The sequence below is a fragment of the Sycon ciliatum genome, chromosome 4 (genome assembly GCF_964019385.1).
Source record: "Sycon ciliatum chromosome 4, ocSycCili1.1, whole genome shotgun sequence".
Lineage (NCBI taxonomy): Eukaryota > Metazoa > Porifera > Calcarea > Leucosolenida > Sycettidae > Sycon > Sycon ciliatum.
Window position 1 is genome coordinate 26,833,904 of NC_088646.1, and position 12,077 is coordinate 26,845,980.

At 46.6% G+C, this 12,077-nt stretch overlaps 2 protein-coding genes across 2 annotated transcripts in view; both read right to left on the reverse strand.

Moving 5' to 3' along the window:
- LOC135815350 (CXXC-type zinc finger protein 1-like) overlaps window positions 1-5,301 on the reverse strand; it is an 18,385-nt gene extending 13,084 nt beyond the window's left edge. The window contains exon 1 of the mRNA XM_065328631.1: window positions 4,688-5,301. Coding sequence (XP_065184703.1) covers window positions 4,688-4,726 — 39 coding nt within the window. The 5' untranslated portion in view covers window positions 4,727-5,301. The remainder of the gene's footprint in view (window positions 1-4,687) is intronic.
- Window positions 5,302-5,559: 258 nt separating this feature from the next.
- Window positions 5,560-11,345, reverse strand: LOC135815352 (anamorsin homolog). Its single transcript, XM_065328632.1, has 10 exons — window positions 11,005-11,345; window positions 10,196-10,345; window positions 9,558-9,634; window positions 8,674-8,781; window positions 8,094-8,163; window positions 7,590-7,675; window positions 7,147-7,216; window positions 6,604-6,643; window positions 6,273-6,345; window positions 5,560-5,909 (listed from the first exon to the last, which is right to left on the reverse strand). Exons 1-10 carry the CDS (start codon window positions 11,147-11,149, stop codon window positions 5,796-5,798), a joined length of 933 nt encoding a protein of 310 aa, XP_065184704.1. The 5' UTR covers window positions 11,150-11,345; the 3' UTR covers window positions 5,560-5,795.
- Window positions 11,346-12,077: the final 732 nt, after the last annotated feature.

Below are 12,077 nucleotides of genomic sequence, written 5' to 3' on the forward strand. Positions count from 1 at the left end.
TCCACAGCACACTCCTCCGGATCTAAGACTGCCGTCACATCCTACTATCAGCACCCACCAAAACAATCAGCAACCCTACGAGCGGCATCCAGAACAAAATGCAAAGCCCTTTATGTGGGAAACGTCCACCCTGGATGTTCTGCGGAGAGCATTGAGAAGTGGTGTAGCGACAGGGGAGTCTCCGTAATAAAATGCTCAGTTTCGGAAACGAAGTACTTCGGACTGGCTTTTGCCCACGTGGTTCTCCCGGAATCCGACTTTGAACGATCTATGTCTGCCGACTTTTGGCCAGAAACCCTGCGTGTACGAGAATGGCGATTCGCATCTGACCGCATTGCTACCTCCTACAACTAACTATGACTTCACCCACTCTCTCTCAGCCACCACCTTTTTGCCCCACTGTGGAACCCATGCAGCATGATGTTATAAGTAACCTTGTCTTCCCCAACACTACTGGAACACTGAATCCACTGGCCCGTCCCATTTATCCTCCCATCCATACTGCCCTTACCATCCTTTCCCTCAACTGCCGCTCAGTGGTCAACAAAGTAGCGGAACTCACTGTTATGTGCAACATCTACTCTCCGGAGGTAATATGTTTGTGTGAAACATGGTTGTCCCCTGCCAACCTCTTCTCATTGGCAGGCTACACAGTTCATCGACGGGATCGTCCCACCTGTAATATTCAATCAGCCAATCCTACCAGAGGTTATGGTGGGGTAGCCATACTGGTGAAAGATGGCTCCTTTACATCGGTGAAGCCTCTGGCGAATCTTCAGCAACCGGGCTTGGAGGCCATCTGGCTTGAGCTTCGCACAGCCAACTCACCCCAACGTCCACTCATAGTCTGCGCCACCTACCGACCTCCTGGTGGTACCCTGGCGGATATCCAGGCCTATTCTGATGGTCTGGAAGACTGCCTTCTGTCAATTAATCTATCTGAATCCACACTACTCCTCACCGGTGACTTCAATGCCCATAACTCGAGCTGGTTGGCTGGTGATCGGACAACCCCGGTGGGTCAGTGCCTTGAAACTGCCTTCAGGTGCTTCGAATTAGAGCAACTGGTCAACTTCCCTACGCACTGGAGCCCAAGTGGCCGGTCATCTTGCTTGGACCTCATCGTCACAAATTCACCCCAACAGTTCCTCTCCGTTGATTCAGCCGCTCCACTGGGTAGCTCTGACCACGTGCAGCTCATCTGTCGAGTCCGTCTCCCTGCCACGTCCAAAAATCCAACCCTACACCATCACTTCCTCCCAACATCTACCCCTACAACCCCAGGTTACAATTTCAAGTTGGTGCCATGTTGCGTATGGGAAGACCTGAATGCTGAACTTGCTGATGTCCACTGGAAATGTCACCTCCGCAGCTCGCACGTGGATGACGCTCTTTCGTCTTTCCACTCTATTCTTAGCAGGGCCATGGAGAAGCACCTCGGGTACTTCTCCCGGCGTCCACTCTCCCCCTCATGCCGACGTTTAGGTCAGCCACCTTGGGTTGATGCCCCCCTCCGTGCCGCCATTAAGGCAAAGCACGATTTCTACAGTGTGTGTAAGAAATACCCAACCCAGCTTAACATGCATGTATATCGATCTCAACGGAACTTGGTGAAGAGTCTGACTCGATTGAAATACCGGGGATACATTCGGTCCGTACAAGCTACGCTGCAGGACAAAAACCGCCCATCACTGTTTCAGTTCGTGAACAAATTAAAAAATCATAAAGTATCTCGTGACATCCCGACACTCACCATTAGTTCTACGCAGCAGGCTACTACCTCTTCAGCTAAAGCCACTGCATTGAACTCTCAGTTCGCCTCAGTGGCCGTGCCTGATGACCCTTCTCTACCCATTCCCCCCATTGCCGAGGAGTCGGGTGAGGTTGACCGTCTCACATCTGTCTTTACTACGACTGCTGCCATTCGACGTTACATTCGAAAGCTCCCGTCTGACAAGGCTCCGGGCCCAGACGGCATCACTAATCTGGTATTAAAGTCCCTTGCGCCCTCAATAGCATACCCATTATGTCTGATTTTCAACCTATCATTCCGCACTGGTCGTTTTCCCTCTGCATGGAAAACAGCTAATGTTATACCGATCTACAAGAAAGGGTCCCGCCACGAAGCATCAAACTACCGTCCGATATCTCTACTGTCCTGTGTTTCCAAACTCTGTGAGCGCGTTTTCTACGACCAATTGTACTGTCATGTCTCGTCACGTTTGAGTTCAGCTCAGTCCGGATTTCGCAGAGGCGATTCTACCACCCTCCAGCTGACGCGCCTAGTGCAATTAGTGTGTCGACATCGGGATGCTGGAGATCTAGTCGGGATTTGTTTTTTCGATCTTGCCAAGGCCTTCGATACCGTCTGGCACCGGGGGCTTTTGGCCAAGCTTCGTGGATCATTTACTGTAGACGGCAATCCCCTGCTATGGCTGACATCTTACCTAACTGGGCGAACGCAGTACGTCACGGTACATGGGACGTCCTCGGCCGACACAACAGTACTATCCGGAGTTCCCCAGGGTTCCATCCTCGGCCCCCTTCTTTTTATTTTATACGTCAATGATCTGCCCGCAGCTGCCCCGGGCACATCACTGTTCGCAGACGACACAACGCTCCTACGGGCATCTCCTAACATCACTGGCCTGATGAGTAACCTAGCTAACGGGATTCAAAGAGTTATTTCCTGGATGTCGTCTTGGCGGTTATCGCCCAATCTGTCTAAAACTAAAATCATGCTCTTTCCTTCTCAGCCCGATGTTCCGCCCCTCCTCCATCCCACTTTCCCCCAGCCTATAGACATAGTCTCCAGCCATAAGCATCTTGGCATTTTCATTGACTCTAATCTTTCATGGGAACCCCACATCGATTACATATGTAAACGATCAAGTTCATCGTTAGGAATTCTCTCTTCTCACTGTTATCATCTCCCAATCTCTTGTAAACTCCTCTTTTACTCAGCTTACTTACGCCCCATTTTTGATTATGCAGATACTGCTTGGGCTGGAATTTCCACAACCCGTGCTGCCAAGCTCGAGATTCAACACAAAAAAGTCCTCAAAATCCTCCTCCGAAAACCCCGCATGCTTCCATCTTCCACCCTTTATGCCCTTGCTGACACTTCCCCTTTGTCTAAGAGACGTAATTCACATCTTGTCACCCTTATCCATTCTCTCAAACTCAATCTGTGTCCACCTCACCTCCACTGTTTCAACTGGTTCTCTTCCCGTAGCACGAGAAACTCCCTTTCCCTTCCGAAACCTAAGTCCTCCTTTCTACTTCACTCTCCCTTTTTTATTGCGTACTCTGCGTGGCTGGCACTTCCCCAAGAAGCTAAGGACCTTTCTTCTCTCCGCCTTTTTAAGAGCCTTGTCGCGCCTTGATTTTGATTTTGTGTTTCTGATTTGGTTGCAATCACTGCTTATCCATGCCGGTTCCTTTTTCTTCTCCTCCCCTTCTCCCTGCCTTGCCGTGGTTGGCTAACACCCTCTCTCTTTGTATTGGCCGGTGTTCTCACTGTGCTATGAGATGCTGTAATAAATAAATAAATAAAAATAAATAAGTCCACCCAGAGTTTTGGGGATTTCAGGGGGTGTCGGCCGTTGGGCGGTTCAATAGCCAATTGAGTCATCTTTCCAAGATTCCTTTTGAGTCTCTCTCCCCTCTCCCGGGGAGACCCACGTGACCAGTTTTGGCAGTGAGCAACAAGTACAAGTGTGCGTGTGTGTGTGTGTGTGTGTGTGTGTGTGTGCGTGTGTGTGTGCATGTGTGCGTGTGTGTGTGTGCGTGTGTGTGTGCGTGTGTGTGTGTGTGTGTGTGTGTGTGTGTGTGTGTGTGGCTAGCGCTGTTGATTGTCTTGTACATGTACTGTAAAAGTATCGCCAGAGCGCCCCACCATCTCGTCCTTTCGTCGCCTCCTTGTGGAGGTGGTTTCCTGTCTGTAGGTCATACGACACGGACCATGTACACACATTGCACATTGTGCAGTCAATCCGTACCCAGTTTACCTCCAAGCTCCACATAAAAAACAAACCAAGTGTGACCTTAGTACACGAAGGTTCTCACACCGTACAAACTTAGTAGCATTCTGCCATACGATTTTCTTCCCTTGGCTGTAAAATCAAGGTGGGGCGCTCTCGTGAGACGGGGCGCTCTGGCGGTACTTTACGGTACATGTACTAGCAATTATTTCGAAAAAAAATTACAAAATTAATGCACTCTTGGACTAGTCGACAGCGATACAGACAACCTGCACACGCTCCACAGATTTTCTGAGCCAAGCATGCTACTGAAAAGTAAGGACAGGAAAATATAATAGAAGAACAAAGTTTATTTCATGCATTCCTTTTCCACAGTTCCGGGGCAAAGTTTTCCAATAATTCTAGCAAAATTTACCTCTTTACTACTTGCAGCAATCGACGAGGAGACAATAGTCGTAAATGGCAATAAATAAGATCAATTGTGCACTCATAACAACAGCAAAAATGAAAAAGTTTCATTTTTTGCTGCTGTTATGAGTGCACAATTGATCTTATTTATTGCCATTTTACTACTTGCCTTTTTAATTAATTCTCCATAAAAATTCGGTGGACGTTTTAGGTATCAAATCAATCATTAGGATCGGAGATAATTGATTTGATTGATAGTAATTGACAGTTGTAATTGATTTTCTCCAAATTCATACCTCGTCTGAGCTGGTGCATTTGTGTTCCTCTGGATCCATTCCACATTACTGTACTTCAGTCAGCTGACGCAACAAACACTACTATTTCTTTCCAATGGTGAATGTCCTTTGGAGGATTCGATATGGGATACTCGGCGGATCTACAACACTATTGATGATGACCAAGTCAAAGCCTACTGTCCCCCAGTGACTAGCAGTGGACCAGATATTCGACAGTCGCAAGCAAGAAATAACCTCATTCTTATCAACAATGGTTTTCAATGCTGACCTATCGCTCCACAGGGCAGCTAGAAGCCAAGCGAGCCAAGAATGCAAGATCACAATAAAGCACCACTTGCCCTCAGAATGATAATCATTAATATTATCACACACAATCCAAATTCAAATTGTTCAAAATGTGCCTACAAAAATTGATAAAACTCTGTAAAAAATTGTTTGTTTTCGATCGAAAAAAAACTACACTGTCTGTAGACGTAGTTGTTACTATAAGCAGTCCAGCGCTCAGTAGCGTATCCCTCCACCGAGGCGACATGCAACATGTGTACTGACCAGTCTGTTGTAGGACTCACCCCACTTTCTCGTGCCATGGACATAGACTCAGTCAATCATGTATCTTTCCTTTTTCTTTCCTGCTGGAAAATCTACCAGACATCATACCACTCATCATTCTTGCAACATATCAGCCTGCTAGTTCTACAGTCATGCACTCAGGACTAGTAGACAGTCAGCAGATACTGTTGTATTGTAGTAAGCTGACCAACTGCAGCACAACGCCAAAGCAGGACACCCACAGTCACACACACCCAGTGCATGTGCAGTAGTACTACAGAGTACAGACATGCACCAGGTGTTGCACACTGCAATCATGTTCATTATCTTTTATCGCACAGCTTATCTCACAGCTTTATCTAGTGGAGAAAAACAACGATCATGCGCTGTCCAAGAGGAAGTAATTTAGTTTCAGAAATAGGAGTTATGAGATGATAAAAAGTACTAAGGAAAACATGCCCAAAGAGCTGAGACAACACAAAGGCATATGTACTGCAGGTACACGTCGGTAGCAGTTGACAAGAAGTTGGAGATAATTATCGTCTTTTCGGTTGTGAAACTATGCGTCGGCCTTCAGCTGGCGATCAGATAGACGCACTTGATCCCCCGGTTTGAACGCAGGCATGCCCAAGTACGGACAGCTAGCGCAGCGGAATGCATCACCTAGATAACACTGAACGTGCAGACACATCATACACAGAAACAACATTGAGATCAGCATAATTTCGAGAGTTTGCACACATCAAGAGAACAACAACATGAAAGATAACAATAGGGAACATGGATTTAAAGAATATTCCCCACACGGTGATCATGTTCACAAAATACACAACCTTGTATACATGCAAGTCGTCAAAGAGAAAGGACTAAATGTTACGAGTTGTGACTAACAGTCCACCAAGGTAACGAGATCACAATACAGTCAGATAGTGCGACAACAAATTCTGTTTCCTTGAAATACGCGCAGTCTAAGCGCTGCAGAGAGACAGCTGGTAGGAAGCAAACTAAACTGAAGCATACGGCTATGAATACATACACTTCCGCAGGCAGACGTTGGCTTTGAGGCGCTCTGCTTCTCTCCCGCTAGTTCTTCCGCCAGTCCACATGAACTGCATAGAATGAGGACAGTCAAATCAGCAAGGCGAACGGTACATTGTAAAGCGGAACCAGAAAAGAGAAGAAAAAAAACAGTGGGTGAAAATACAACACACACACACACATACACACACACATGCACGCGTGCGCACACGCGCACACACACACACACACACACACAGATACATGTGTGCACCCACGCACGCACACACACACACACACACACACACACACGCGATCAAGCTCAGGGCCGTTTATTCGTATGAACCTACCAATCCTTGCATGCTTTCCGCTTTCCAGTTGTACCGCAGACTGCAGAGTTACAACAACAAATTCAACATGGAGAACAAATGGGTGTGTTATTCTACACGCGTTTGTTTAAGAGGCCCAGTCAACAGGTTTGTTTACCATTCGGGCTGTGCTTGCTCATTTCTGGACTCTGATGGAGAGCCAAGGATAAATGTATAAAAAATAAAAAGGACCAAGGAAGTGGACAATACTCAGTAACTATAGCGTAACTTGTAGTTCTTTGGTCCTTTTTATTTTTTATAAATTTGCTCATTTCTGTTTAGGATGGTGTTTGAGTCTCTCTCTCTCTCCTCCCTGAGGATTTGTTTTGATTCATGCTCTCCTGCGCAACTGCACGATGAACTTGCTGTGTAGTAGACTCAACACATGTAGGATGGTTGCTCACTTCCATAAGATTGCTCCTGAGGTGCTGAAGGCAGTGAAACGTTGGTCTAGCTCACAGGCGTCTCCCTATAAATTCATACTACTACAAGTAAGTGTACAGTGTAGTGGCGGCATCCCCTTACCTCTTAGGGTTGATGGATCAGGTTTGGCCTTATCACTTTCGTCAAGTAAATCGTCCTCGTCCATGAGTTCCTACATACAGCAATATGGCCAAAGCAGACATGATACGCAGCACTGCAACACAACAAAGACCAGCCTGGGAAAGGCTGCATGCATATGAATACACTCTCAGAGTTTTAGCAGAGTGTTGTGTACTAGTAAACTGAGCATGTGCGTGCACGCGATTGGAATAAACCCGAAATCGAAGCATTCCTAGATAAGCAGCTCGAGCCGAAGGTGCCCCGTAGAGAAACATGTCCATATATGAGATATCCGGATAAGAGAGGTTTGAGAGGACCTCCATGTCAGAGCCAGGCGCACAGCAATTCTTCAGTCCAACCACTTTCCATAACATCCAAAAAAAGACCTGCATATTTTTAGGAAAGCAGGTTAGAAGAGTTCTTACGATGTCATCGTCTCCGAGATCGTTAGCTGACAGCTTCCATACTGATGCTACGTTGCCTTGAGGTTCAGTGCTTGTTCCGTTCGTAGCTGTGAGCACACAGAAATAGATGCAACTATAAGCATGATACAGCGTACGGACTACCGACAGTGCAGTAATAAAAAAAAGTGCAGACAACTCTGTATAATCTACACTAGCATTCTTCAGTACAATGTAGCTTCCCGATGAGAATAATACGGAAATTAGTTCCAAAGTACATGTATTTTCATCATTGCTTTTCACTTTCCAAAAGACCATAGAAAAATTTCCCTCTTTGTCAATCATAGTTTTATTATCATACCCTAATTAATCTTTGATTTGTTTGTTTCAATCAAATAAAGTCTTTGTGAAAGGATTCAGCGCAGCTGGTCCAGTTTATCATGATGGAAGCATCAAGTTTCAATATTCCACATTGCAATACAGTTATGTACATGAGATAGCGCAGCCTGCATGCAATACAAACCATACCTTTCTTAGCGAAAGACAATGGCAGGGCAGAGCTAGCACCAACTTCATAGGCTGGACGTTGGGCACGAACCTGCGCGGAATGCCAACCACAGCAGCAGTCAGAACCGATCAAGCACATTACAGAAATCGACACAAAGGGAAGAAGAACAGACCCACTCAGAAGTTGTTGTTACTCTGTGCTTCTTGCCAAGCAAGCACCAGACAACTGAGCCACATGAGACATATAACATGGCATGGTCCTATTCTTTGCTCATCCCGTACTAAAGCAGCTGCAACGGTTGTCCAGGCTAAGAGGACAAGGAAAGCAACACATCATACTACAAAGTGCACTGGACTTGCCTAGAGGAGTCTTTAGTCCCAAAGTATTAAAAAAAGGAAAAAAACTCCACTACACCCGTCCATTTGTCTTGAATGCCGGCAGACTTAGAACAATATGATAATAGTTGCAAAGAAGTGATTATTGCCAAAGCTCACATGACACAAGATTCACCAGCAGCAGCAGCAAGACAAACCTATTCCGAGTGAAAGCAGAGAAGAGGAATGTTACTATCACCAATACAACATGTAAAGTAAATCCTACCTCTGTCAAAGTAACTGTCTGTGCCAGTTCAGCCGACACACCACGCTGCTCTGCTAACGCCGCACATAGTTGTGCACGATCCTCAGCAGATTGTTGAACAGCTGCAGGCTACACACCAGAACAGACCAGGAGCAGCAGCAGTACGGTTGGAAAGTGTGACAAATTAGGCTGTACGCGCACCATACGTGACGAGTACAAGGCCACCAGACCGACAGACACAGATAGATAGATAGACAGAGACAGACAGACAGACAGACAGACAGACAGACAGACAGACAGACAGACAGACAGACAGACAGACAGACAGACAGACAGCTAGATAGACAGACAGACTTGTACTTGCTCGCTGCCAAAAACTGGCCACATGGGTCCCCCATGAGAGGGGAAGGGAGAGGTTAAAAAGGAAACTTGGTTACATGACTCGATTGGTTATTGAACCACCCTGATGGTCGACACTCCAAGAAATGCCTAGACTCTGGGTGACCATAGAAATGACCCAATTTATGGGTTCACCACGCCGCAATAACTTGCCAGTAAGTAGGTGAGGACACGGCACAGAAAAGGTGCACGCACGCACGCATGCGCGCGCGCACACACACACACACACATGTACACACACACATGTACACACACACACATGTACACACACACACATGTACACACACACACATGTACACACACACATGTACACACACACATGTACACACACACATGTACACACACACATGTACACACACACATGTACACACACACACACGTACATGCACGCACGCACACACACACACACACACACACACACACACACACACACGCGCACACACACACACACACACGTGCGCACACGCACACACACACACACCACGCATAAGCACATTAAACCTTACTTGTGAGACATTGGTAAAGCCAGACAGGACCAGAGCAGAATGTAGCTTTTCCGGAGACCGCATGTTCGTCACATGACCTTCAACAGAAACACAATCGATATACAAACGTGAACACATGTACTATCAATACACACCGTGCATATCAGGACCGCCGGAAGCAGTTTTTGATTGGTCCGGTAGTACCATGGCCGTTCATACTTTGTGTATGGTATGGCAGGTACACCTGCCCACCACAGTAGGAAACATGATGGTGCTGGTGGCTGAAACGTTGGTCCGGTAATAACCTGACCAACCGGACCGGTGCATATGGATATCTAAGGAAGTAATTTTACTGAGCTCAGATGACTGGGAATGCAAGTCTTCCTACATGTCATCAGTTCATACGGCTTTGCGTCAGCTTTAGAGCTAGTACAGGAGGATACATGTACGGACTACAAAAAAACCCACAGACCTATAGCAAAACCTTCTCACTATTCACAGTATTCAGTATTCAGGACACATATGCACACACACGCATACACACACACGCACACGTGCGCGCACGCACACACATACACACACACGTGCACACACACACACACACACACACACGCACGCACGCACACACACACATGCACACATGATTGTAGCACACTTACCTACGGGACAAGTGGGCTCACGCAGCACTAACTGACCACCAGTACTCACTACCCGTGATAGCTCTTCTAGCATGGCATCGCTGTGTATCACAGCGCATGGTGGTACTACACCCGCCAACACTACACCATAACTCGATGCACGCTGAGCACCTAAGCAAACACAAGACATGTTCAAATGCAAAACCTTGCTGGCTAGAGCACACCGCATCACTTCTCTACGTCCTGTATGCATGGCTAGAGTGTAGAGTGCGCACACAAAGAACACACAGGCTAGAGTGAGAAACAATCCACTACCGATCGAAGTGGTGTTTAAATGCGATGTCGAAGTAGTGCAATCGATGCCTGTACCTACATGCATAACAAAGTGCCCTTCAGTTAGTACATTCATCTTCGTGTTGTTTGAACCATACGCCCGCTTGTACCCTGGGAGCCCTTGCTTTGGCATGAGGCTGGCTTTTTTTTATCTATGCGCCACACCAGCGTGTACGGTCATGTACGCCAAGTTAGTCTGAATCCTAGGCTCTTGTCTTCAGACTTGCAGCAATCTTACTCCCCACAATGCCTGGTGCACGGTTTGTGAGTTGTGGGTTCGCCGGCGGAGTTACTCCACAGGCATTGTATCACATGTACGTGTACGTGTGCGTGTAGTCCAGGAGAAGCAACGTGGGTAAAGCAATAGGAAATTGATGCAATGTACCATTGATTCTCTACGTGCATGTAACATTCTTCGCATTCTTCTATGTAACAGTACGTGTGGATAATAGTTTCGCCATTTTTTTGCCTCCGCTTGCATTAGTTACAAAACATACCGAACTCCAAGCGCTCAGCATTCTCCAGAGACACATCTCCGCCCGCGCCTACTTTCTGCTTCAGCTCCTCCACGGCAGCCAGCAGAGACTGCTCGGGACAGCCAGCCCATACTAGCAATACTTTCTCGCCCTGTGGGATTTCCATTCTATTGTTTGAAAAACTGTTCACTACCAAGTCAACGTCCGCTTCTGTTCTAGGGATACAAGGCTACACAACTACAACAAGCCAAAGTTGGAAGAGATCTTCAGAAAGGGGGAGAAAGTGACTGAAGTTAGTCAGCAGAGCAAACTGTGATACCAAATGCCTGACAAACAATTACCAGATTTTATTGTATGACATTGTAGATCTACCCTCTGCCCTCTAATCTTGCTACCATGGAATCACCTGGACGATTGCGTCAGATCAGCTAAGAAATGACGTGACCAGTTTCGTTCGGCGGGAAAAATATTTGTTGTAGAATGATCTACTCACGTCATCACCATAGTCATAGATCTACATCCGAAGAGTCCATAAACAGTTTATGCACTCTTGATGCGATGTTACCAAGAGTCTCTCTCTTGATGTTACTGTTGTCAGAGTTGATCTTGAGTCTTGGTGCTAAATCATAGTAAATGATTGTATGAATACAATCAAGAGTAGATTATTCTACGCTGAGTCTTGATACAAAGCATTGTGTCATACAGCCCCCCCCCCCCCCCCCAGTCATTGAGTCAGTGACACCAGACTGTAAAAATAACACTGCCACTGTAATAGATAATGTGCCAGGCTCTTGAAACAATAGCTCCTGCAGCACAGTACTGTAATATAATCAAGACTAGACAAGAGTACACCATGGTACACTGCCAGTAGAGTACTGCCTGCCGGGAAAAGAAATGCTAGAATTTCACCCACAGTTACGTGAGTAGTAACATGGGTCTCTACAGAATACTATTATTCTGGCGTGCACGCGGTGCAGGTCCGACTACACATAGACTATGTTGTAGTGCTTGGCCTATACTCCAGGCCATAGTATAGGCTAGAACTCCGAACCCCACATAGTTGTGCGGTACCGGGCAGTAGCCGCAGTGTCCCG

Coding starts and splice junctions, on each gene's coding strand:
- LOC135815352 (XM_065328632.1), bottom strand. CDS start 11,149: ATGGAAATCCCACAGGGCGAGAAAGTATTGCTAGTATGGGCTGGCTGT. Junction 10,346..11,004: donor TGCTGAGCGCTTGGAGTTCG/GTATGTTTTGTA, acceptor GTGTTTGCTTAG/GTGCTCAGCGTGCATCGAGT. Junction 9,635..10,195: donor TGAGCCCACTTGTCCCGTAG/GTAAGTGTGCTA, acceptor TTTCTGTTGAAG/GTCATGTGACGAACATGCGG.